The sequence below is a fragment of the Vipera berus genome (assembly GCF_964194415.1).
Source record: "Vipera berus genome assembly, chromosome: W".
Classification (NCBI taxonomy): domain Eukaryota; kingdom Metazoa; phylum Chordata; class Lepidosauria; order Squamata; family Viperidae; genus Vipera; species Vipera berus.
The window spans coordinates 57,126,436-57,150,885 of record NC_138210.1 but is presented as its reverse complement, the minus strand read 5'-3'; the positions used below and the strand labels follow the sequence as shown (position 1 = coordinate 57,150,885).

General features: G+C 42.7%; 1 protein-coding gene across 3 annotated transcripts in view; it reads left to right on the top strand.

Annotated features, from left to right (window-relative positions):
* The first annotated feature begins 1,281 nt into the window (after positions 1-1,281).
* Positions 1,282-24,450, top strand: part of LOC308676855 (protein kinase C and casein kinase II substrate protein 3-like) — a 58,540-nt gene continuing 35,371 nt past the window's right edge. For 2 of the 3 annotated variants that reach the window (XM_081342890.1, XM_081342892.1), the window contains exon 1: positions 1,282-1,734. In XM_081342890.1, coding sequence (XP_081199016.1) covers positions 1,695-1,734 — 40 coding nt within the window. In that variant the 5' untranslated portion in view covers positions 1,282-1,694. The remainder of the gene's footprint in view (positions 1,735-24,450) is intronic. The other variant, XM_081342891.1, reaches the window with a different exon arrangement.

Sequence of the window (24,450 nt, the reverse complement as noted above, 5' to 3'; positions counted from 1 at the left end):
AAGCTTTGATTTTCTGCTGGACGTCCTAATATAGCAATTCCCACTCGCAGGAGTGGGTTGCAACAGCTGCTAGAGAAGTCACTGCTTTACCCCACAGAAGTTGTTGGTAAGAATGCACAGGGAGAGTAAGCTTCTACCGTAAGGACCATTTTGCCAGCCCAGAATGGGTTACCTTAATTTGGAGTTTGGAATCTGAGCTTTCATTGATTTTAAAGTGCTTAGTTCTCATAATCATGGGTGTGTGTGAATTGTTGGTTTTTGCCAATGGCAGAGCTGTGAATAAGCATTTCTGTACAGGAAGTTCTTAACTTACAACCATTCACTGAGTGACTGTTCAAAGTTACAATGGCACAAGTGACGACCGATCCTCACATTTAAGGCCATTGCAGCAATGATCACATGATCAAAATGTGGGCGTTTGGCAATCTACATAAACTGTATTGATGATGGCCGGGGGCAGTGGTGGGATTCAAATATGTGAACAACCGGTTCTCTGTGTGGATGCCACTCCTGGAAGTCTATTCTGGGCCTGGGCAACAAAAAAAATTAGCTACCGGTTCTACCGAACTGGTGCAAACGGGCTGAATCCCACCACTGATTGCAGGGTCCTGGAGTCATCTGATCACCATTTTGCCATCTTCCTAGCCAACCTCTGACAAAGTCAATGGGAGAAGCCTGCTTCGATTATCAGCTGTGTAATTTTTTTAACAACTGCAATGATTTTCTTAAGAACCATGGCAAAGAAGGTTGTTAAAATCAGATGAACTCACTTAACAACCGACTTGCTTATCAATGGAAATTCTGGTCCCAGTTGTGATTATAACTGGTTGCCTTTTTTTAAAAATGGTGCCTTCTGCTTTTTCCATTATTATATGCTACTTGCCAGCCGCTCATAATATATCCCAATGTCCTCATGTTCCTTTAATTCTCACAGTAAACATGCATGCATATGGAACCTACGTTCCATGCACATGCTTCAGACGGTGAAACTAGAATTTGACATGCTGAAACAAAATAGATCAGCCAGTTTTATTGACAACCCCCAGCATTTTCCTGGCCCTGCACTGATCGGTTACTCTGGTTGTATGTTTTCCATTGTAGTTATTTGTAGCTTTAGGGTGGAGCTTTATACTTTGGGCTTGGTGCCCCCCCCTTCCAAATATATCACATGTGAGTGTGGTGGCTTTCATTTCTAGTGTTCCTAGCAAAAATCAGTCACAGAATCAGAAACTTGTCTATCCTGGTATCTTAGAGAATTTAAGGGGGGGGGAAACTAGGATATGCTCCCTTATGTGTGCCCTGTCATTTTCCTGGAATAGAAGAGCTCTCCCAGGTTTTTGGAAAAGATCCAGGGGTACAGCTGTGGCAGCTGTCAGGGTGTGGAAGGACTAAGAATCTGCTGGGACAGCACATAAAGATCAATGCTATGCCTGTCTGGGGCACCGAGTAGGAAAGGTAACTATGCTTCCTCTTAACATGTCCCAGGTCTAGGACTGTGCAATGCCCAGAGCTAGCTAGCATCAGTGGCTCGGTAATAAAGGGTTAACTAGTCCTTTCCCTCCCCCCCCCTCCCCACTCCTGAAGTTTGACATTCCCCAGCAAGGAGGAATTTTCCAGGCCTAAATTCATCTCCTACCAGCAACAGCCCTTTTTCCAAGTTTGGAAAATACTGGAAGACTGGAAATTGCAACAGCATGAAAGAGAAAGCAGAATCGAGCAAGGAAGACGTGAAAGGTAAGTTCAAGTAACTTGAACTTCCTTGGGAAGGCTGTGCAGCATTTTATGAGAGAGAATGCGTATAACTTGGACAATCGGAAGAAATTAGGCTCAAGAGGCCACCCCAGCTATGGGAAGAAAGACAGAGCTGGGAGGGAGAGGAAGAAGAAGCAAAGAGAAACAGGAGAGGAGCAAGCATTGTGTGCTGTGTGAAGAGAGACAGCAGAAGGGAAAGAATGCGAGGGTTCGAATCTTTCTTTCATTGTCCATGAATTGGATCACTGCATCAGATCTCCAATTAGGAAAGTGAAAACGATGATCGTACAACTCGCTTCATAGTATTGTAAAAATCAGGATCAGTTAATTCAAAAAAATTGCCGTCATGAACCACAACTACAGTATTTATCTGTGGGACATCATGTTCTTTATACTGTAAAAAAAGAATTGTTGCGTTTTGCAATTTGGCAATAGCAGAATCTTTTACTGGGCACTGTCGGAATAGGAAGAAGGAAACTAGGATTAAAACATTAATTAGGTCATTAATGACTGGCCACTAGCCAGCTAATCTTAATTTAGCAGTATTTTAAGATGGAGTGGATGATTTACCCTAGACAATTTAGCCGATTTATCTGCATGCACAGGAATACACACACACACACACACACACACACACACACACGTATATTTGTGGAATAAATGTCAGAGTATAATCAGCATAAGATTGTTGTATCTGGATAATAGTAAAATAACGGTGCATCACTTTAACAATAAATAGATGATTGACTGATAAGCAATCCGCAAATTGTTAACATATTAGAATTTAAAAAAAACATTCTTGAGGAATATATTTCATTGACTTAGCAGTGATTATTTAAGTGATGATTACTTCTAGTTAAAATCACGGCTGAGATTATGTTTATTCAAAGTTGTATTTTGCCATGGTTTTTATTGCCATAATTTTTCATTGTTTTGGTGCTTGCTTTTAATATTACATTATTGCCTGCTCTTAGGGTTTTTAAAAGACCTCTAAATGGACAGTTTTAGCTATCGGGGAAAAAACCGCCCCCCCAATGAATGATTGCCTGAAAAGATTAATTGTATAAATGAGTCAGAAAGATACATCTTCAGGATAAAATAGGGTTAGGTAGGAAGATATCTCTCTCTTTGAAAGGAGAAATGGATGCACGGTACAGAAAGTGCATTCATCACAAAACCTTGTAAGGAGGGCAGAGGGGGGGGGGAAGCAGAAAAACTGTATTTAGGGGACCTGATAGCTGATTTAAGGAAGTAGAAGATGAACTATTATTTAATCTTAAAATAGTAAAAGAGAAAAGACAAATAGTAAAAAAGGAAAGTTGTCAGGGATTAGGTGTGGAAGGGGGAGAGATAAAGGGGGAGGATGATCCTAAACTAGAAGGAGGTGCTATGAATTAGTGAGGGTGGCAGGCACGGATGGAGAACTGAGAGGCAAGGAAAAGGAAGAGAAAGAGAGAGAAAGAAAGAAAGAAAGAAAGAAAGAAAGAAAGAAAGAAAGAAAGAAAGAAAGAAAGAAAGAAAGAAAGAAAGAAAGAAAGAAAGAGGGGGAAAAGAGAGATGGGGTGAGGGTGGCTGGGAAGAAGAGCGATACAGCTAAGTCCTCCCTGGCACCTGCCCCAGCTTTCTCTCCCCTCCACCATCCCACTGGTGCTAAGCCACCACCATCTGTTGCTTGGAACGGAGCGAGTGGAGGACGGGTACGGGCAGGATGGGGGCTCCTCCAGAAGGTAGGTTTTCCAGCCAGAAGCAAAATTGCTCAATGGGCATTTGTAGAAGTGGGGTTGGGGGGGGGAAGGAAAGGGGTGGGCCCATAAAATGGAAAAGTTGGGATGAACTCGGAGAGTGGCTGGGGGGGTGTTCAGCCTTCTTCAAGCATAGGTTGGATTGTAGCCCCTATCGCATCCAGCGGGCCAAGGATGATGGGAATTGTAATCCAGAACATCTGAAGGCCTTTTCCAGGTCAGGGAGAGTCCGTGTCCCTTTCCATGCCTGTGATTGTTAATGCAAAGTAAATGGGGGAAAAAAAGTTTATAAGGTAGATTTTACTATAAAATGGGGTGCAATTGAAGAGACCTAATTTTACTTTAAGTCAAGGAAGAGGTACTATTTCTCCTTGTTCCCCAAATATTGTCCCCAGTCCTGTATAACAGACCACAGGCTTTTGGGGAACCTATGAACATTTTTTTGAGAGAGATTAAAAAAAAGGGGATATCTGTGTCTGTAAACTTGATGGAGGGTAGAGTCCAAAATTCAGCTTTATATTAATTATTCTTACATTGTTTTTGTTTCATTTCCTCTATTAAATTTTTATTGCCTTTCCTCCAAAGAAGTCTGGGTGGCTTCTGTGGTTCTCTCTCCTCTCCATTTTATCCTGACCGCAACCCAATGACAGGAAGAAAAAGCTAAGAGAGAATGCAGCATGGAGGTTTATAAAGCAAGACTGTAATTTGTGGGGCTGATATGGGAGAGGGGGCAGGAGAGAGAGAGAGAGAGAGAGAGGGAGGGAGGGAGAGAGAGAGAGAGAGAGAGAGAGAGAGAGAGAGAGAGAGAGAGAGAGAGAGAGAGAGATGGCTGTTGTGGTAGCTAGAATGGCTGGGACTGTAGATGACAGTAGGACATTATTTCTCAACCTTAATAGCTTGAAGATGTGTGGACTTCAACTCCCAGCATTCCTTAGCCAGCATGCTGGGGAGTTCTGGGAGTTGAAGTCCACACATCTTCCCAGTGGACAATTCTTAGCACTGCTCGTTAAAAAAAAATATGTAAACAAATGAATGGATTTTCAAGGGGTGGGTGGGTTAAAGATGAAAGAACCAGTACGAAATAATTGAAGGGATATGTGCAGAAGTTCCTGAATGTATATATATATATATAAATGAGGGCTTTCAATCACATGTTGGTGGCTGCTGTCTTGACTTTTTGGAGACCCCCCCCAACCCACATCCATCCCACATGGAAGCTTGGACTTGCTTTTCAATAAAATTCCAGCAGGTTGGGTAAGAAAGGCCCCTTCTAGGAAAGCAGTATAGAGAGATTGGTGGGTGGTTGCATTTTTTAAAAGCAAGATCTGGTTGTGTAAATTATTTTAGTTTGATTTGGATAAAACCTAGTAAGTCCTGATCATACATTGATGGGGAAAGCTACCCTAATTAATTTTTCTACTTTTTCTACCAAATTTGCTTTTCCCCCTCTTCTCTCCCCATTCCTCTGCTTTGTATAACACATGTCCTCTTGGTTTATTCATCAAAAGACAGGGAATATCCCACAACCCAAGTCTGTAAGCCAATTTGGGAGCCTTTATTTTTCCCTAATGAACAGGGAAGAAATTAGTAATGATTCATGCGATCTGAAACCAAAAGAGAACTGAAGGAATAAACTTCAACCAGCTTTGAATGACTTGGAACTGAGTGTCACGGACAGTTGAGGGTGCCAGTTCTTTCATTCTGAACCGTCGAAGAAAATTTGGGTAGATCTTGGAAAGCCGGCAAGTCAGTTCCTAGAATTTATTTTGTCTCCACCCTGCTGTGGGAAACAAAGAGACAGCCTCCATTTGGCAATTTTGACCAGTTGTTGGTTTTTTTTAAAAAACCCACTTTTTTTTTTAGTTGGATGGAGAACTGCAGGCAGTGCAGCCAAATTTGAGAGGCAGAGAGGAGCCATTTCCCTCAGAGCAAACCCTAAGCCATCCAAAAAAGGTGCCGGAACTCCATTATATATATATAAAACAACTGCCTAATGTGCAATCAGCCCAGGTTCGAATCTCAGAAGGGTGTGGCTGACTGATGAAAACAAATAAGTTTGAAATGCATATCAGTCTTCCTTTAATTCTTTGTTAGCAATCTAAAATTTACACACACATATACAGGGCTTTTTTTGTCACAGAACGCTCAGAACGGAGTTCCGGCACCTTTTTTGGATGGAACCTTGTAGGGTAGGCAAGGCGGGTTGTATGACGTGTGAGTTCCGGCACCTTTTTCTTTTACAAAAAAGCACTGCAAATACATACATACATATATATATATATATATATATATATATATATATATATATATATATATATATATATATATATATATATATATATGTGTGTGTGTGTGTGTGTGTGTGTGTGTGTGTGTATGTATGTGTATGTGTGTATATATATGTGTATATACATATACACACACACATATATATACACATTACACAAATATGAGCTGTCACCGGTGTGACTACTGCCTGTCGATGGCCTTCAGGTTAGGCTGACACAGGAAATAAAGATTTGTCCCATGTTTGGGGCCTAGCAAGGTAATCTAAAATAGTTAACAAGCATTTGAGATATATATATATATATATATATATATATATATATATATATATATATATATATATATATATATATATATATATATATATATACACATACATATATATACATATATATATATATCTGTCTACCCCAATAATGGAGCTTGGATGAGGTGGGATGAAATCTCTGAATAATCAGAGTTGTTCAGAGCCCTTTAAACTGAGAAATAGCAGTTTAGAAAGGCAAATATACACTTCGTGGCAGGACTGCTAAGTCTTTAACAACGTCTGGCAAACAACAGTTCAACAGATGTAGATTTTGGACACACTAGCAGAGAAGACTGTATCTGCTGATGATATCACATTATTCGGGGAAGTTAAAAAAAAACCATGGGGGCTGGATAGAGCTCAAAACGAAGAACTCCAGAATGCAGAAATGTGCAAGAGTATGGCAAATGCAATGCAGTGTAACTAAACATAAAATGCTAAGGTGAACAAGAATATAAAGTATAAAACATAAAAATATAAGTTTGATCTAGTAGTTAAGGTGCTGGCCAAGAAACCAGGAAATTATGAATTCTGGTCCTTCCTGAGGCATAAAAGCCAGCTGGGTGACTTTGCACCAGTCACTCACTCTCAGCCCATCCCACCTCACAGGGTTGTTGTGGGGAAAATGGGAAGAGGAAAGAGTATTATGTATGTTTGCTGCCTTGAGTTATTTATAAAAATAATAAAGGGATAAAAATCTAACAAATGAATAATGAATTTCTCTAGAATATTTGTGACGCTGAGAGATTCTTGGGGAACTTGATAGGATCATTAAATTCCGACTGTTGAAATACTGTATGCCTCCCTCCCACCTTCCGATGTGACTCTTGGTAGATATGAGATTACAATTCAGGGGTGCCAGTTTAAACAAGGCTGCTGAATTGCATTAGAAAATCTCTATCTCCCACCTAGCATTTCTCATTTTGGTGACAAAACATTATTAACCACATTGATTGAAGACTCCTAAGAGGTCTGGGCATCTAAAGGGCTGCAGTTTCCAAAGCAGCTCTGATTGTAATTTAAAAATGGTATTGTGAACTAGAAAAAAAGGAAAATTAAAAGAAGAAATGACATTAATTGTTCTTGGAGGAAATGTTACAATGCTTGGGCTTTTTTTGCTTAAGAGAAAATAGGAAAAGGGGGCATGATATATAATAATATCTCAATTTCACAGACACCACCACCCATTTAGCAGATTCTGGATGCAATATACCAATTTTTTATAGGATTTGTGCAAGCCTGAAAATGGGTTAATTGAATAAATTATATTTTTCTGGGTTTGCAAAATATACAGTACCATCAACTAACCACAGAATCTAGGTTGGATATTAGGCTGCAATGCAGTTGATTAAACTGTGGCCTCATATATTGTATAAACCAGGATTTGTTATGGAGTTTCCTATGATTCAGGAGCTTGCAGAAGAAAGAATTTAAGAGTCCCATACAGAGAGCACATGGAAGGGGATATAGAATAGATCCTGTATGAAGTTGCCTGTGGAGAACTAGGGGAGAAATATCTGTATAATACACCATAGACAGTAGCTAGACCAGGGGTCAGCAACCTGAAACAGTGAAAGAGCCACTTGGAACCGGTTCCCTCACAAAAGGAAAAACTGGGAGCTACAAAAAATGTGTGCGCATGCGTGTACATGTGCGCATGCGCAGAACAGGGTTTGACTGAAGAGTGGAGACAAGGCGAGATATGCACCTACCCTGCATATTTGAATTGATTGGTTGAACTTTTTTAGTCCCATTTTTTTTGGACTGCACATGGCAGAGGACACGGAGCCGCAGGAGACGGCTGAAAGAGCCGCATGCGGCTCCGGAGCCGCGGGTTGCAGACCTGTGAGCTAGACTATACATATTAGGTATTTTGGTAAACTATATAACTTGTTGGGTTTTGATTCAACATTAAGCTACCAGATCTGAGCTGTAAACTCCAAAATACCACCAAATGGCAGCAGATTTTTCTTTAAAGCCCAGATCCAGTAACCCAACTGAGCAAGAAAGCAGAGTTAAAACCATCATTATTGTCGGCATACTGAATGAAACTCTGCTTCTATCTGTGAGATGGCTTAGAGATACTTGCTTAGTACGTAGACCCTGTCTCCTTCCTTCTATGCTTTTGAGCTCCATTAAAAAAAACCTCTACCAAATTATAAAGAAAAGAGCTGCTAAAAAAGTAGAAAAAACAAACCACGGTTGCTTTGCTCTACTCACCTGTGAGACTGGTTTAGTGCCTTATTTCTGGTTTGTTTACAACTGTAATTAAAATATAGCCTTCATCTTCAAACTTGAATGCTCTGTAAATACTTGGGCAGAAGAGAGAAGAATGAGGGGTTCTGCCTGAATGCAAAGCTAGGATTCACACCTCAACTTCATCATATGACTTACTACAGCAGTGGGAATGCCACACCTGTGTACCTTCTTCCTTATGGGTTGCAGTGGATCCCCCACTGTGTGCAGAGCAAAAGTTTCCTTTCCATGCACCAGGCAATGATCTTTCAGGACAAAAATATTCCTGCATCTTTGGCCAACAGAAGAGACTGGCACAATATTGCCTGGTCTTTCACAACACAGAAGTTTTCAGCTGGGACTCCCTTGCAGATAGCTCCCTCATGCCCCACCTCTTTATTCAAAGTGTTTCAAGAAGCCTCGCGGAGCTCAGCCGAGCGCATGCCCAAGATGGAGGACGCGCTCGGCTGAGCTCCGCGAGCTCCAGCTGATAGGCGTCCCCTGGGAGCCCCTCACAAGCCTTATGGCTTGCTGAGATGGGATTGGGGTTTGCCGAGGGGCAGTGTGGCAACGCGGAGGCTGACGAAGCCAGCAGCGGTCTTTTTGGATTTGTGGTGTTTGAGCGACCGGCTGCTGGCTGCTGGCCCTGCTACCTACCGGCTGCTTCCTCCCGCCGTTTCTTACTCTCTCCGGAGCGTTCGGGCTGCTCATATCTGGCGTGGCGCTCCCTGCTGCTTTCGGGCCGTCCGGGCCACTTGGTTGTTCTCGGGCCGGCTCGGGCTGATGAGGAGGACGCCCGTCGGTGAGGAGTGTGCCCGTGAGGCCCGTTGGGCTGTCCGGTCGGCGGCGGTGATGATGGCGGCGGCGGCGTGGGCGTCGGCCTTGGCGCGGGTAGCAGCCTGCGCGACGATTTTTTGGGCCGCGCTCGGCGGTGATGGCGATGGCGGCGGCGGCCCGGGTTTGGCGGCGACGGTGACGACGATATGCTCCGGACGCTCGGGAATTCACCAGCTGGCTTTAGGGCCATTTTTGTTTGTGCCGGCGTTTCTGAGACTGTCGCCCCGTTCGCGGAGGCCGGCTGCTGACTCTGGTGCCTTTGGGCTTGTGATCTTTTCGCCGGCGGCGGGACTTCCATGTGGCCCCAAGCCGCCTTGGCCCGCTTTGGTGGTGGTGTCGCCCTCGGGCCATTTTGGCGGTGGAGAGGGCGACTATTATTACTCACCTTGGCGACGATGGTTGACCTATACCCTTGCTTCAGGCCGCCTCTTATGGCGACGGCGTCTTTGGACCGCTTGGGTGGCGAAGAGGACGACCGGGAGTTATCTTACCGGAGCAAGGACGACATGGGGCTCCTGCATTGTGTATCATCTTTGGACTGCTCTCGCAGTGACGCCGGTGATTCAGACTATTTTTATTCTGGCCTGCCTACCCTCCTTGCCTTGGACACACTTTTTACCATCTGCCTGCCTATCCTCTCCCCTCTCCCTTTGGACTTTCGACATACCTGGGTATCGGCCACGGTGGGAGAGTGGCTGGACTTCTCCATTTGCAACCTCATAGAGGTGGGAGCTCTATGGGGTTTGCCTACCCAGAGGATATCTGGTCCACCCCCAGGAACGGAGTCTCTACCCGTTGTGAGAGAACGGGCTGCGGCCTGTCTTGGGGGCCACCCAACTGAGTGGCAGGGAAGTTGGGTGGGGATCCAGACTTCTGTCATGTTCAATCCTCCCATGGACAACTAAGGGATGCCTATCCTGGACTGTTTGGACTTTTTTATACTTATGCGGCAATATACGAGTAGGCGTTTGTACGCCCTCAGGGGTGCCCCCCTCTCCTGGGTGCGACCTGCCTCCTTAAACGTTGATAACCTTGATGACGGGCCCGAGTTTTGGGTCTCTGAGAGATGGCTGGGCAGGGGCAGGGGCTGTCCATGTAAATCTAGAAAGCCTCTGATTATTTTTTTATCCAAATTTTTTATAGGGCTAGGGAGCGGGGTGGGTGATAGCGGTTGTTTGGCTATGGGGGGTGGCCGATCTACCATGGTTCAGACCAGCCTTGGGTCTGATAGCACGGGGGGAGAAAGGGGTGGCGTTGTCGCCGGGGCTCATGAGCGGGTCGTGGGATTATCAATTCCCACGACGGGGAATGGCAGCAGGCGGATAGACAGGGGGCCGTATCGCTACCGGGAGGGCCGTCCCCGCTATTTGCAAGCGGTGAGGCGCTCCGACCCTCTGCTTCTTCCCCGAGATCCCGGGAGCGAGGATGTGCAGCCTCCTGAGCTCCGGCTGGTGTACCTGAATGCCAGGTCCGTGGTTAATAAAGCTCCCCTCGTTAGGGATTTAGTTGAGGGTGAGCATGCGGACCTGGCTTGCATCACGGAGACTTGGTTGGGCCCAGAGGGTGGGGTCCCTTTGGTTGACCTCTGCCCACCAGGCTTCCGGGTGCTACACCGGCCACGAGCTCAAGGTAGGGGTGGGGGAGTGGCGGTTACCATTAGGGAGACCTTATGCCCGCGGGAGACCACCGTTTCTCAGATAGTCGGGTGTGAGTCTCTCTTTATGAGATTTGGTCCTGGGGCGCAGTTGGGCTTGCTGCTGGTGTACATTTCGCCTAGTCGCACAGCGGCAGCCCTGCCCGAGCTGCTCGATATCCTCTCGGGCTTGGTGGTTGAGTTTCCCAAACTTATAGTTTTGGGAGACTTCAATCTACCATCCCTGGGAGGTTCATCTGAGCTAGCTCGGGAGTTCATGGCTTCCATGGCGGCCATGGACCTGACGGAAGTAATTTCAGAGCCAACTCATGAGGGAGGCCACACCCTTGACCTGATTTTTTTATCTAGACGGTGGTTGGATGATCTAGGTGGGGGCTCTCCATTTATTATGCCCCTGTCATGGACCGATCATCATCTCCTGTGGCTGGTCTTCCGTTTTGCCACCCCCCGCCGTGGGGGCACGGAGCCAATTAGATGGTACCGCCCCAGACGCTTAATGGATCCTGATAGATTCCAAGCGGCGCTGGGGTCCCCACCTGCCTCCACTGCTCACAGCTCGGCGGATGCCTTAGTGGAAGCCTGGGAAAGGGCAGCCACTGAGGCACTTGACCGGGTTGTACCCTTGCGGCCCCTGACCCGGCGCAGATCCCAGCGAGCTCCATGGTTTTCCGCGGAGCTCCGGGAGATGAAGCGTCGGAAACGGGGCCTAGAGAGCTGCTGGAGGTCTAGCCGATCCGAACCCGACCGGTTGCGGTTAAGAACCTATATTAGGTCTTATCTCGCAGCGATGAGGGTGGCGAGGTGCAATTACTTCTCCACCCTCATCGCGTCCGCAGATAATCGCCCGGCCGCCTTGTTTAGGGTGACTCGCTCACTTCTTAATCAGGAGGTGAGGGAGGATCCCTTGCAGGGTCGTGCCGAGGAATTTAGTCAACATCTGTCGGATAAAATCGCTCGGATTCGGACCGGTTTGGACTCCAGCTGGGCAGAGTCAGGCGATCAGGACACGGGCGGTCTTGTCAATGTTACCTGGGAAGAGTTTGATTCTGTGACCCCTGATGAAGTGGACAGGATTATGGGGAGGCTGAGCTCCTCCACATGTTTGTTGGACCCGTGCCCTTCCTGGCTGGTTTATGCAGCTAGGGAGAGGACACGAGGCTGGCTCCAGGCGGTTATATCTGCTTCTTTGAGTGAGGGTTATTTCCCCACCGTCTTGAAGGAGGCGGTGGTGAGACCTCTCCTCAAGAAGCCTGCCTTGGACCCAGCTGTTTTGAACAACTTTCGTCCAGTCTCCAACCTTCGCTTTCTTGCGAAGGTTGTCGAGAGTGTGGTGGCGCATCAGCTCCCTCTGGTCCTGGATGAAGCGGATTATCTGGACCCCTACCAATCGGGTTTCAGGCCCGGGTACAGCACGGAGACGGCATTGGTCGCTCTGGTGAATGATCTCTGGAGGGCTCGGGATAGGGGATATTCCTCTGTCCTAGTCCTATTAGACCTCTCGGCGGCTTTCGATACCATCGACCATGGTATCCTGCTGCGGCGTCTCAGGGGATTGGGAGTGGGAGGCACAGTTCTTCGGTGGTTCTCCTCCTATCTCCTGGGACGCTCGCAGTCGGTGTTGGCAGGGGGGCAGAGATCGGCCCCTAGGTCTCTCGTTTGTGGAGTTCCTCAGGGGTCGGTTCTCTCGCCTCTCCTGTTCAACATCTACATGAAACCGCTGGGTGAGATCATTCGTGGTTTTGGAGTTGGGTATCATCAATATGCTGATGATACCCAACTTTTCTTTTCGACCCCAAACCACCCCAGTGATGCCCTCGCTGTGATGTCCCGTTGCCTGGAGGCGGTTCGGGTCTGGATGGGGAGGAACAGACTTCAACTCAACCCTGACAAGACTGAGTGGCTGTACATTCCGGCATCCCGGGACATTCAAAATGTTCCATCTCTTTCTATGGGGGGTGAGCTCTTACCCCCCGTGGATAGGGCTCGCAACTTGGGAGTCCTCCTAGATTCACGGCTTACCCTGGAAGATCATATAGTGGCCGTGACTAGGGGGGCTTTCGCCCAGGTTCGCCTGGTGCGCCAGTTGCGGCCCTATCTGAACCGGGATGCCCTGTGTACGGTCACTCATGCGCTCGTGACCTCTCGCCTTGACTACTGTAATGCTCTCTACATGGGGCTTCCCTTGAAGACCACTCGGAGGCTCCAACTGGTACAGAATGCGGCCGCGAGAGTTGTCTTGGGAGTTTCCCGGTACTCCCATGTTACACCTTTGCTCCGCGAGCTGCATTGGTTACCAGTTGTCTTTCGGGTGAGGTTCAAGGTTTTGGTTACGATCTTTAAGTCCCTACATGGCATGGGTCCGGGATACCTCAGGGACCACCTGCTGCCGGCATCAACTCCCCTCCGCCCTGTGCGTTCCCACAGAGAGGGCCTCCTCAGGGTGCCGCCAGTCAAGGAATGCCGACTGGTGGCCCCCAGGGGGAGGGCCTTCTCTGTGGGCGCTCCGGTATTATGGAACCAACTGCCGGTGGAGCTCCGGACGGCATCAGACCTCCGAACTTTCCGTCGTGGCCTGAAGACCCACCTATTTGAAATGGCTGGTCTGGCCTGACGGGGGATTATGGGTTTTAATTTGTCGTTTTAGATTTGTATTACTGTTTTTAACTGGGCATGGGTTTAATCTTTTTTTAATTTTTGTATTGTCTTTTTTATATATGCCCTGTGAACCGCCCTGAGTCCCTACCAAGGAGAAGGGCGGTATACAAATTAAATAAAACTAAAACTTGAAAACTTGAAAGGATATTTGAGCTTCCACGGTAATGATTCTTAGTTTTCCTAACACTGCTTCCTTTGTTGCTGGAAGGAGAAATTCCAGTGAAGAAGGAAATGAAATGGCAACACCACCATCATTATTTTCCGCCTTTGATCAGGAGTTCTTCATCTGGATTCTTTATCCCCACAGTGAGGCAGTGGAAAATGAATGTTGGAACAATATTTGACTTTATTAGATATGGTGGAACGAGGACTAGGTAGGAGATGCATACAGCAGTTACATTTTGAAGTCTGGTTGTCTTCTTTGCACATTTGCTAACTGTGTGGGACCATTTATTGGATCTGCAGCCTATTGGAATTCTGTATAAGTAAAGTAAGAATGAACAATGTGCTTCTGTTTTCCTGTGCGTGAAGAAAATTTAACGTTGCGATGTACTGATGTTGTGCCAGAGGCCCACTTCCCTACTTCTCTTTGTCAGCATTCCTTACTATTTGTGTAGTCCACGTGTACCAGGACGGAGAAATTGTGCCAGGGCCCCTGCACATTAAAGGTAGTCCTCGACTTACGACTCTGATGAAGCCGGCCAAGTATGGTCATAAGTTCTGATAGTTGTAAAACAGGTCATGTGACCAACCTGATTTCATAATCTTTTTTCTGACCCTCATATAAAGCAAACACCACTGTTTTTAAGCAAACACTGCAGTCATTAAGCAAACCCATTGTTCGCTATGGGGGCGTTTTTGCCGGAGACTGGACGTAAATGCTGGTTTTCAACAAAAACTTCATAAATTGCAGTCACATACAACAGCCGTCAATGAGGACCAGTTGCCCAGTGCCCAAAATGCAGTCACATGACCACTGGTGGGGAGCCTCCAGCCATCAGAACCTCAGAACCAGATCCTACGTACCTATTGGGGTGGGGTCCATTGTCACTTTCAACAGTTGCTAAGCGAATGATTGAAAGTTGAAGACTACTTGAATTGCCTCTGTTGCGGTTGTTCTTTTAAACTTTTTAAATTGGTAGGGCTTGCTAGATAGTTACATGGATAGGGCCACTGTTGACAGTGAGACTACTTCCCCTTTCCCGTAGATGTGAAAGGAAGAGAGAAATTTTTCAACTGGAAGTGGAGGCGGAATAAAGTTATACAACAGTTGTGTCTGTGAGTTGCAAATGCATAGCAGGTAGCTGAAGTGTGTTCCTCCTCCATTGCTCTGCTGGCCTAGCCTTGCCAACCACATGGGAATATGGCATCTATCATGACAGCACATCTCTCTCTCTCATTCTGCTGACCATGAACTTATGCTTAAACCCATCACTCCTTAGCTGGCTGATCTCTTGACATTTTTGAGCCTTTTTAAAATCCCAAATACTTTTCAAGTTAACATGCAGGATTTGCTATTTATTTATTTATTTTGAAAGATGCATGCAGCTTATGACCAAATTTGGTTTTAGCCAAGGGGAAGGTTACAAAATTGACTTAACAGGAGAAGAATTTATATCTTAACGTCCCTAAATAATTTCTTAGGACGGGTTTCAAATATATTAACACAGAGTGGTAATTCTATGCATATTTTGGGGGTCTAAAATGAAAAGTATCAAAGGAATGATGGGTGCCCACCTATATTGTGCTAGGTACACAATGTATGTGGACAGTGACTGGATGTACACACTGTTGTTTGAATGTTAGGGGTTCATTTCACCATAGTTGGTTGAACAAACAATAGGTAGTTATGTTTACATAATATACTAACACATATTACGTAAAAAAACAAACTAGGTTCCCATCCTTCCTCAGTCACCATTTTTTAAGCATAAAAATACATTCATTCAATTCAAGGTTAAAGAAATCAGGATTTATAGGATTAGAAATATAATCATCACTAGAAACCACTAATGTTGAATATATTTTGCAAAAAATATGATAGCAAGTTCCAACTGCTTTGCTTAAATTTAGTTATGCCTTCATAAATTTACTAGAATATTATAACCTTGAAGAACATTCAAAGAATAATGCAGAGGAACTTCATTTAAAAACATACTAAAACATTAAGCATAACAGGCTCTTTTGAGAGTTACAAAAATTGCAGGAGGGGTATTTGAGCTTTGAATGTGATAAAATTTCTTGATGAACTTGTTGTGTATGGGTTTGGGGTAAACTAACTCTCTGTGCCATAAAACTGGTTTAGAATCAGTTTTGGTATACTTTCGCAACTACTATGAAGATAATCCACATAACAGCACTATAATCTACTAAATTTAATTAGATAAATTCTACCTTTCTAGACTGTCTTAATGATATTGTAAGGTTTTTCAAAAGTGCCATTGCTTCCTTCCTAGGAGAGAGAGAGAGAGAGAGAGAGAGAGAGAGAGAGAGAGAGAGAGAGAGCGCCCAAGCTGGCTTGCTGCCTAAAGTGGGACTAGAATTCCCAGTCTCCCGGTTTCTAACCAGATACCTTAACCACTACAGCAAATTAGTTCTCTAATTATCTTTGATGCAAGTAGCCAATTACAATATTTGAAGAGATCATGAAAGTTACCAAACAATACTGGATAATTTATTAGATTCCTATCCCTCTTTTAATTTAGGAGTTCAAGATCATCCTACTGATCCTTTCTCCTATCTGTGGTAGATTGGGTTGAGAGAGCGACTGGGTGAAAATGAGTCCTTGCCCCTAATCTAGATCTTCAACTCTATACGATCCTTATATTGTATTTGTTGGTTTGTGGTCCTTTTTTAAAAAGGAGAAACACCAATGCAAAATTTTAAAAATATTCATTTTCTGTTTTTAATTGCTACGTTTGCCATCAGAAATTACTAGAAAATGATAATGCATCTTGCTTTGGATTGGTAATATTTAAAATACAGCTATTTCCTTTGGCTGAAAAATTATCAAGACAGCAAAGAATTATTCAAAACCTAGTTTAATTTCTTGGCCTTTTAGCTGTATTTTCTTTAAATATTATCTTCACCTGTACAAACATCTTTCTGGAAAAATACATTGAATATGGATCTTCAAAATATTTGTGCTTTTCCCTAAGACCACGTACATATTATACAAATGATAAGTTATAATGGTCACGTTTGCACAGCACACTATGGCATAAACCATGATTTGCAAACAGCAGAGCTGCTAAATCACTAAACTGAGACAACCACTTTGTGGTTTTATGTCACTCACTTGTCTGGATGGGCTTCAGGGGAGTTCACAGGCCAATTGTGCAGTATTCATACCTTGGGAGTTGTCCTCATGATAAACAAGATAGCAATTGCAGGCCAGTCCACGGAAGCAGTCCATATCTAATCCCAGGATTTAAGAGAAGTCAGGTGCCAAGCATGGAACAATCTGCAACCAGTAATAACCACAGTCCATGTAGAAACGAAGGTTCTGCTTTCAGAGAAAAATAGCAATTTTCCAGTATTTGTTTCCACTTTTGTCCCATTTAGTTGCATAGTCTTATCTAATTGAAACATACCCCATTACAGGACAAAACTGTTTTCTTGTTCTTGCAGTTCTAGCAGATTTACTATTTCTAGGTCTCCCAAGTGAAAGGAAAGGAATACCAATTTCTGACACTTCTCTTGCTTAAATTAAGCCTGAAATTGAAAGAATGGGGTGGAAGCAGGGTGGGGCGTGGAAAACATGTCAGTGGCATGCTGACAGCTGCATAGCGGAAGATAAACAACAAAAATGTGGGATAATGGGCTAATTGATAGGAAGCCCCTAACATAATGCTCCCATCACTCAGAAATAATTAGATGGACTTAAATGAAGGGTGGGCAACTTGGCCGGTCTATCAGCTGAAGTTCAAAATTCCTATCCCTTCTTTGAAGTCTGCTGGTTGGGAAAGATTATAAGTGTCAAAGCAAATATTGGGCATCAGGAGAAAAAAATGAAAACACCTGTTTTCCCCCCAATTCTGACACTGATGCCAGTCCACTTCCTCACAGTTCTTGCAGCTGAATTTCCTCTATGGATAGGCTACCAGATATAAAGATAATTCAAGAATTATCACAAAGATGAAGTTCCAACTATGAGATCATATGGTCAATATGATCTGCCCTATCATTGAGCTGCACCCCCCCATTTAAAAGAGCCCCAGATATTAGCATCTATGACAACTTGCCCTAGGACAACTCGCTGTGGGACAAGAGTTACACTAATATCAAAGGAATGGTAGAATAGAATCATTAAAGAAAGGATGAAAAAAGGAGGGACAAAATAAAATGTGAATGACAGAATTTTTTTAAAAAAATATTTTAAATAATTAAATTGAATTGTTAAATTTTCCCACAGCAAGTTGCCCCATGGAGAGAGTTGGCCACACTGAGTTAGCTGTGGCGAGTTGTCTCATTCTGCAGATATGGAGGAACACAACTCCATTGGCCATGCTGGTTTGGAATTCTGCTAGCTGAAATCTAATACATCTGCAGAAAACCAGGATTGAAAAAAACTATCCTAGAACAAAAAACCCAAAGAACATACGATGACTTTTCTCTAGTTTAGTAATCACAGCTGCAAAATTCCAGGTAGCTAATGTCTCTAGTATCTATGGAGATTCTCAGTCATCTGGGTCCTAGCTATCTCAAAGGTGCTTTTTCAAAAGGCAACTGGACTGTTTTTTCTTTGAAGAAGACGACATTTTGCTTCTCATTCAAGAAACTTCATCTTGGATGAGAAATGAATCCTCCTCCTCCTCCTCCTCCTCTTCCTCCTCCTCCTCCTCCTCCTCCTCCTCCTCCTCCTCCTCCTCCTCCTCCTCCTCCTCCTCCTCCTCCTCCTCCTCCTCAAGGAAAAAGCAGTCCAGTTGCCTTGAAAAGCACTTTTGAGTGTCTCTGGTAGTTCCTGATAGCTATTGTGTAGTGACCACTGGCACTTTAGATAGATGCAAAAAACCAGTTCATTCTTCCCCCTGACTCCTAGAAAATTGCACTAACCTGGTTCACTCCTTTTGCTAACCCAGGGTTTGTTTGGTGGGTTTTTTCCCAATTAATCACAATTGGTAGGTTTAGAGGCACAGTCAGGGCTTTTTTTCTCATAGAATGCTCAGAACGGAGTTCCGGCACCTTTTTTGGATGGAACCTTGTAGGGTAGGCAAGGCGGGTTGTATGACGTGTGAGTTCCGGCACCTTTTTCTTTTACAAAAAAAGCACTGGGCACAGTAAACCCCAAATCAAACCAACATTAAGGTTTAAATGCAGCATAAGAATCCAGGAAATGCTGACTTTTACATTTCGAAAAATAAGAACGTGCGCTCCTGATTTGTTAATTGAGATTAAAGTCACTTTCAAAGAAGGAATAGCTTTCAGACATTCGGAAAATCAAGTTGTCTACAGCACATTTCATTGTACGGAGCTGAACAGATTCTGATTTTGCTCTTTGCATCCTTGCTTGGACAATGCTACTGCTGCGCTCTTCTCTGCAATATGCTTTTTATTTTCCAGCCCGCAGTCCCAGTTAACTGCAAACACATGTTCTCCCATCTGCAGCCTTTCCCATCCCACATTCCTCTTTGTCAAATGGCTTTTCCATCCAGTGTTCAATGGATCAGTCCATTTTCAAGCCATGCTGTCCAAAATCCCTTGGCAGGCTGGCTGAATGTTCAGGGAGAGGAATGGTGGGGGATGAGAAGGAGAAGCACAAACACAGCCAAGGAAAGAAAACGAAAACCCACAATTGGGGAATACTTTTATTTGGGCCAACCAAGTACAATTATGGGCAAGTTTATATGGTTTTCAGATCTCTTCATCTGATAAAGATCTTAAATAAAGCAAGGAGAATGAAAAGGCTACATACAAATCCTGCAGTGTGCATGGTTAAAGACTTATGGTGCAGGAAAGGGAAAAAAACAGACTTAAGTCTATTACCTTGGGGTGGATCTCTAAATCCTCAAAGATTATGCCAAAAATTACTGTAGTGAAACGACTTTTTGGCAGCAAATTAAATGGAAGAGATGCATTCTAGCCCCAAGCAGTTCAATATTACTTTAGAAGTTAAAAAAAAAGTTCTCTTTCTAAATATGTTAGATTTCAACATTTTGGAAATAGCAATATAGTACATCTGGAAGGGACCAGGGTGAAGAAGGCAGTTGCATTAGAAGTCATTTGTTTGGATACACAAATTGAAAAATGCAATACTTAATCTGAACTATCTCCAACTTTAGAGTACGATCCAGTACATACTGCTGAATCATCAATCAGTGGTTTATTTGGTTTTGGCTTACCATGTTATGTGGACTCATCCAAAATGGGTTTTAAATCATAGTTGACGGTGTAGTGTTATAGGTACTCAGCCAGTCAGAGTTTAATCAATAAGCCATTGTTTAAAAATCACTCAGATCAAGGTAGGGAAATGGATATGGTTATTGAACAAGATTGTGCACTAGAAGTGCATAGTCAGAGGCCCAGGGATCAGAAATAGCCCTCAGGTGCCTTGGGCAAGACCATCCGACACCTCTAATAGTTATTACAAAATTATATATTTTTTAATATAATGAAATATGCAACAACTGAGTTTCATGATAATTAAATATAAATTAAATTTGATTACACCAGATTTAATTGTTCTGTAGGTTCCAACACACCACTTAAAGGTGAAGTGTGGCAGAAAAAGTGAGACATTCCTGTACCAAAATTCTAACAATAGGTTCCTTTCCTCTAGCAGAATAGTGATATATACATTTTCGATCTATGGCAGTTCTTGGTAAAGGACATCAGGTAGCAAGTATCCCTATATAAAATATCTCAAAAGTTGTATACAGTCCAATTGAGTAATTACACCCAATGGTTTTTGAAGTTCTGTTCCCTTCTTCGTCCTAAGAGTTTATTTTTGGAATGGTGGTTGTATTATGATTTTCATCCCTATATTATAATTTTCGTCCCTATATATAATATGCTTATTCTGGCAAAATGCAACAGCAATGCTTTTTTTTAAAAGCCTGGTCCATAACAAATTTTACTTGATAAGTGGGATTCCTACATTTCCTGAAAGGTTTCAAAGAAAGGAAAATCAATCATTAAAATATGTCACATCAACAATATGTATGTCTATAATTCTTTTGCCAATCTTTAGGTTAACTATAAATTGTCAGGATTAGCTAAACTGACAGTGGATAATTAAGCTTAGAATGTTGTACAATGCCTAGGAAAAGATCTGAAACATTTCAGACCAGAAGTCTATCTCAGGGGTCCCCAACCCCCAGTCCATGGACCAGCATGCCAGAAACCGGGCTGCACAAACAAGCAAAGCCCCACCCACAAGATGCAGGCAGCACACAAAACCACACCCCCTCCGGTCCATGGAAAAACCTCTCTCCACAGAACCGGTCCCTGGTGCCCAAAAGGTTGGGGGCCACTAGTCTATCTAATCAAGCATATTCAGATGCTTCTAGACAGTCAGTAATTAAGGCTATGCCTCTTGAGTTTTAGTATATACAATTTATCTATTGTAGAATAAATTTGGAAAGTTTTGGCTTCACTTCAATCTCCTGATCTTCAAAGGCCACAGGAGAGAGTTTAGCAATGCTACAAATAGGATATTTTTTGGTGTGGGAGGAATGCAGTTGGCTGCACAATGCCCACTCCTAAGTTGTAATTCATGTATTGTGTGAACTTAGTAAATGTTTATTCAATTAACTGTGGTTATGTAGATCATGGATTAACACCGTGATCTTATACTCAGCACCATTCACTTTGTTAAAAAAATTGCTAAATTAATTTAAAGAAAAGTGTAGATACCTATAACAGTCATAGCAAAAATATAATGTATAATTAATAATTATAATAATAGAAAGGGAATGGGTTTGGCAAATTACTAATAGAACAACTCTAATATTTAGCCATATTTTCTGAAAGTTTTCTTCTTTGCCCCCTTGTAAAAGAAAATATTCAAATACTGACAACACAATTGCTAAAATAGGGTGCAGATACCTACTTCTAGTGATGTATATCTTTGTATATTAATTGATTCCAAATACAGGAATCAATATCTCAAAATAACGTGATTTAATAACACAGTAATCAGTCCATACTTACAGTAACAGTCCTGTTGATTTCAGCCCTGTATGTGACATTAGCAGAACAAGATCAAACCATATATGTTAATGTTTCATATCCTGTGTGTCTCTCCAATTACAGTCAAAATCAATCCTTATTAAACATTCCCTGAAGTGTCCAATATACGCCTAATTTTAAATTGAGGAAACATTCTGATCCTAAAATGAGATGAATACCTTCAGTGCTTAATCAACTGAAAGACTGACACTTCCTCCAGTCCATCTTAAGACTTTGACCAAACAACTGCCATTACGATGCTAGCACGGTACATTCAAACCTGTTATTCCAGAGGTGACATGTATGACTAATATACATTTTATTTGTTTCTATAAAAAAATGATTGGAGCCAAGCCACAGTTAATTCCTCCCATGAAACTCCAGATGCAGCAACAGCATCTGGACTAACTAAACAATCAGTAAACCCTTGAATCAACTGCCAAAAAACACTCAGAAATAAATTAAAGTCATTTTTAATGCTACAAAAAAAGCAGCTTCATCAGAACAGAGTTGATCCAAAATTGCAGTATTTGAGAGATGCAATTTAGATGCTAATTTTAAGCTCAGATTACCCTAGTATCCCTTTGCCATTATTTTCCATATATGGCTTGAAGCTTTCTGAAAGAGAATTTTCATTAGTTATCCTTTACTTTTCCTCCTGCCCCAGATATAGCCATAAACTAAAAGGGTTCTTTTTTTCCCCCCTGGATGATTAAAGCTTGGAAAGAAAAAGTGATCTCCAAAAGTCCAGGGAGAATCTTTGTTGAAATTCAGGGTGGGATCTGGACTGCAGTCAGCCATGATAGGCATTGGGTTGCCAATTGCCACAACACTTTATTTTAATACATCATATAAAGCTCCCTTTTTCTGAGCTGTGCAATCCTAAATTGTTTGATCTGACTGGCCCGGTTCTAAGTAAATATGGTCTTGTTACTTGGAGACTGAACCCAGAACATCTGCATCACAAATATGGGCTTGTTCTCTTCAAGGATTCCTACTCTAAACACAAAAATGTTTCAGTTCTTAGAACATGGTCAATCTTCAAGTATAAATATGAGGTTTTCTTGGAGGGTGGGTGGGGGAGAACAACCCTGTATTCAAAGAACTCTGATATGGAAACAGCCTTTTAGTGAAAATTAGCTGTTTTTGTATCCAGAACAGCATCCCAACTTTTTGGATCGGCAAGTTAATAGCTGAACTTAGACTTTTGAAGGATCCTTCAATTGACTGCTAATAAAATGGAACTATTTACAATGGAATCACTCATGGCAAAAAAAGAGAGCACAGATGCATCTTGAAGACAAGCATGGAAAGTGACACCAAAATCAATATAGCAATTGAAAAAAAGATGTGGACTTGTTATTCAGGGTTTCTTATAAAAACTCATCAAATACTCTAGGGGCACTGTTGAGCTATATGTAAGTACTTTTTAGAAATATACAATTTCTAAAAGAGCCACCTGTATACTTCTGAAAAGAGAATGCTGAAATAATGCATGTCATATGATGTTAATTGTTACAGTTGGGATAAGCAACTTCTAAAAGATCAGAAGATAATATATGGAGAAAGATATACTGCTCAAAAAATAAAATAAAGGGAACACTTAAACAACACAATGTACTGTATTTAATAGTAGGATGTCCTATCTTGTGTTCCCTTTATTTTTTTGAGCAGTATAATTTCCTAAGATTCGCTGTAGACCTTTTGTCATTTGCTCAAGGGAGATGACCTGAGAACTAAACATATGAAGGGTAGATCCTCAAATTGTCAAAAGCGAGCAGGCAGCTCCCAAGGGTTATATCTATTGCTTTATGAGGTCCAAGATTGAGAATGACTGAATTGAATTCAAATACGTAGCTATGGATTTAATTAAAAGCTCTGCTACATTTCTTCTACAGTTTGCTTATTCTGAATCTTCTATGCTGTTAATGCATTGATTTTTATGTGATCTACTTGGTTTGAATCTTTCTTGTAATTAATCAGAGTTGCAAAAAAAGTGCTTATGACAAGTGTGCGTATATGTGCTGATGTGTTTTCTTACTCCGTTTGTTGAAATCTGATCAATAGAGTCATTCATTTCATAGATTCTACCTCATCTCTTATGAGGAAATTCTGTCTATCCACATGAGACAAGCTAAGGAACTTGGGCAAAAAACCCCCAGCTTTTCCAATTAGAGGTGTCAATATGAACAAAGTTGTTCTAACTCAATGTAAGGCACTTGTGAACATTCCAGAGCAAATACTTGCAGTTTTCTCCTGCTTTCAGAGGGATTGATTGATTTAGTAATTATCCTGAATGCCAGCAGATTATGTGTGTGTGTATCTGTGTTTATATGTGTGTGTATGTGTGTGTGTGTATACACACACATGCATACATACATATACATACATTTATACACACACACACACACACACACACACACACACAGTAATAGGTCCAGGAATATGACTCTCCTGCCAGATCTAACAGGATGGATAGACACCACTGAGGAGAGATGGTCCTGGAAATGGGTTGTTGTAAGGGTTTTCAGAGTCCTTTCCGAAAGATCTGCTAAAAAAAAACTAGCTTGGCAGCTTCCTGTCATTTGAACTGAACACATTTGGAAGAGAGAAGCATGTGAAAACTGTAATGGAAGCCCTAAAAACCTATCATAATTTTAAATTCAAAGAACTTCATTCTCATCAACTCCCCCAGGACAAGAGGGAAATCAATGTGTATAACAAAGCACTTTCCACTTTCTATAAACTTATCTCGGGAGACTTCCACTTCCAAAAAAGGAGTATCTCCATTTACCAAAAATTTGCCTGAGAGA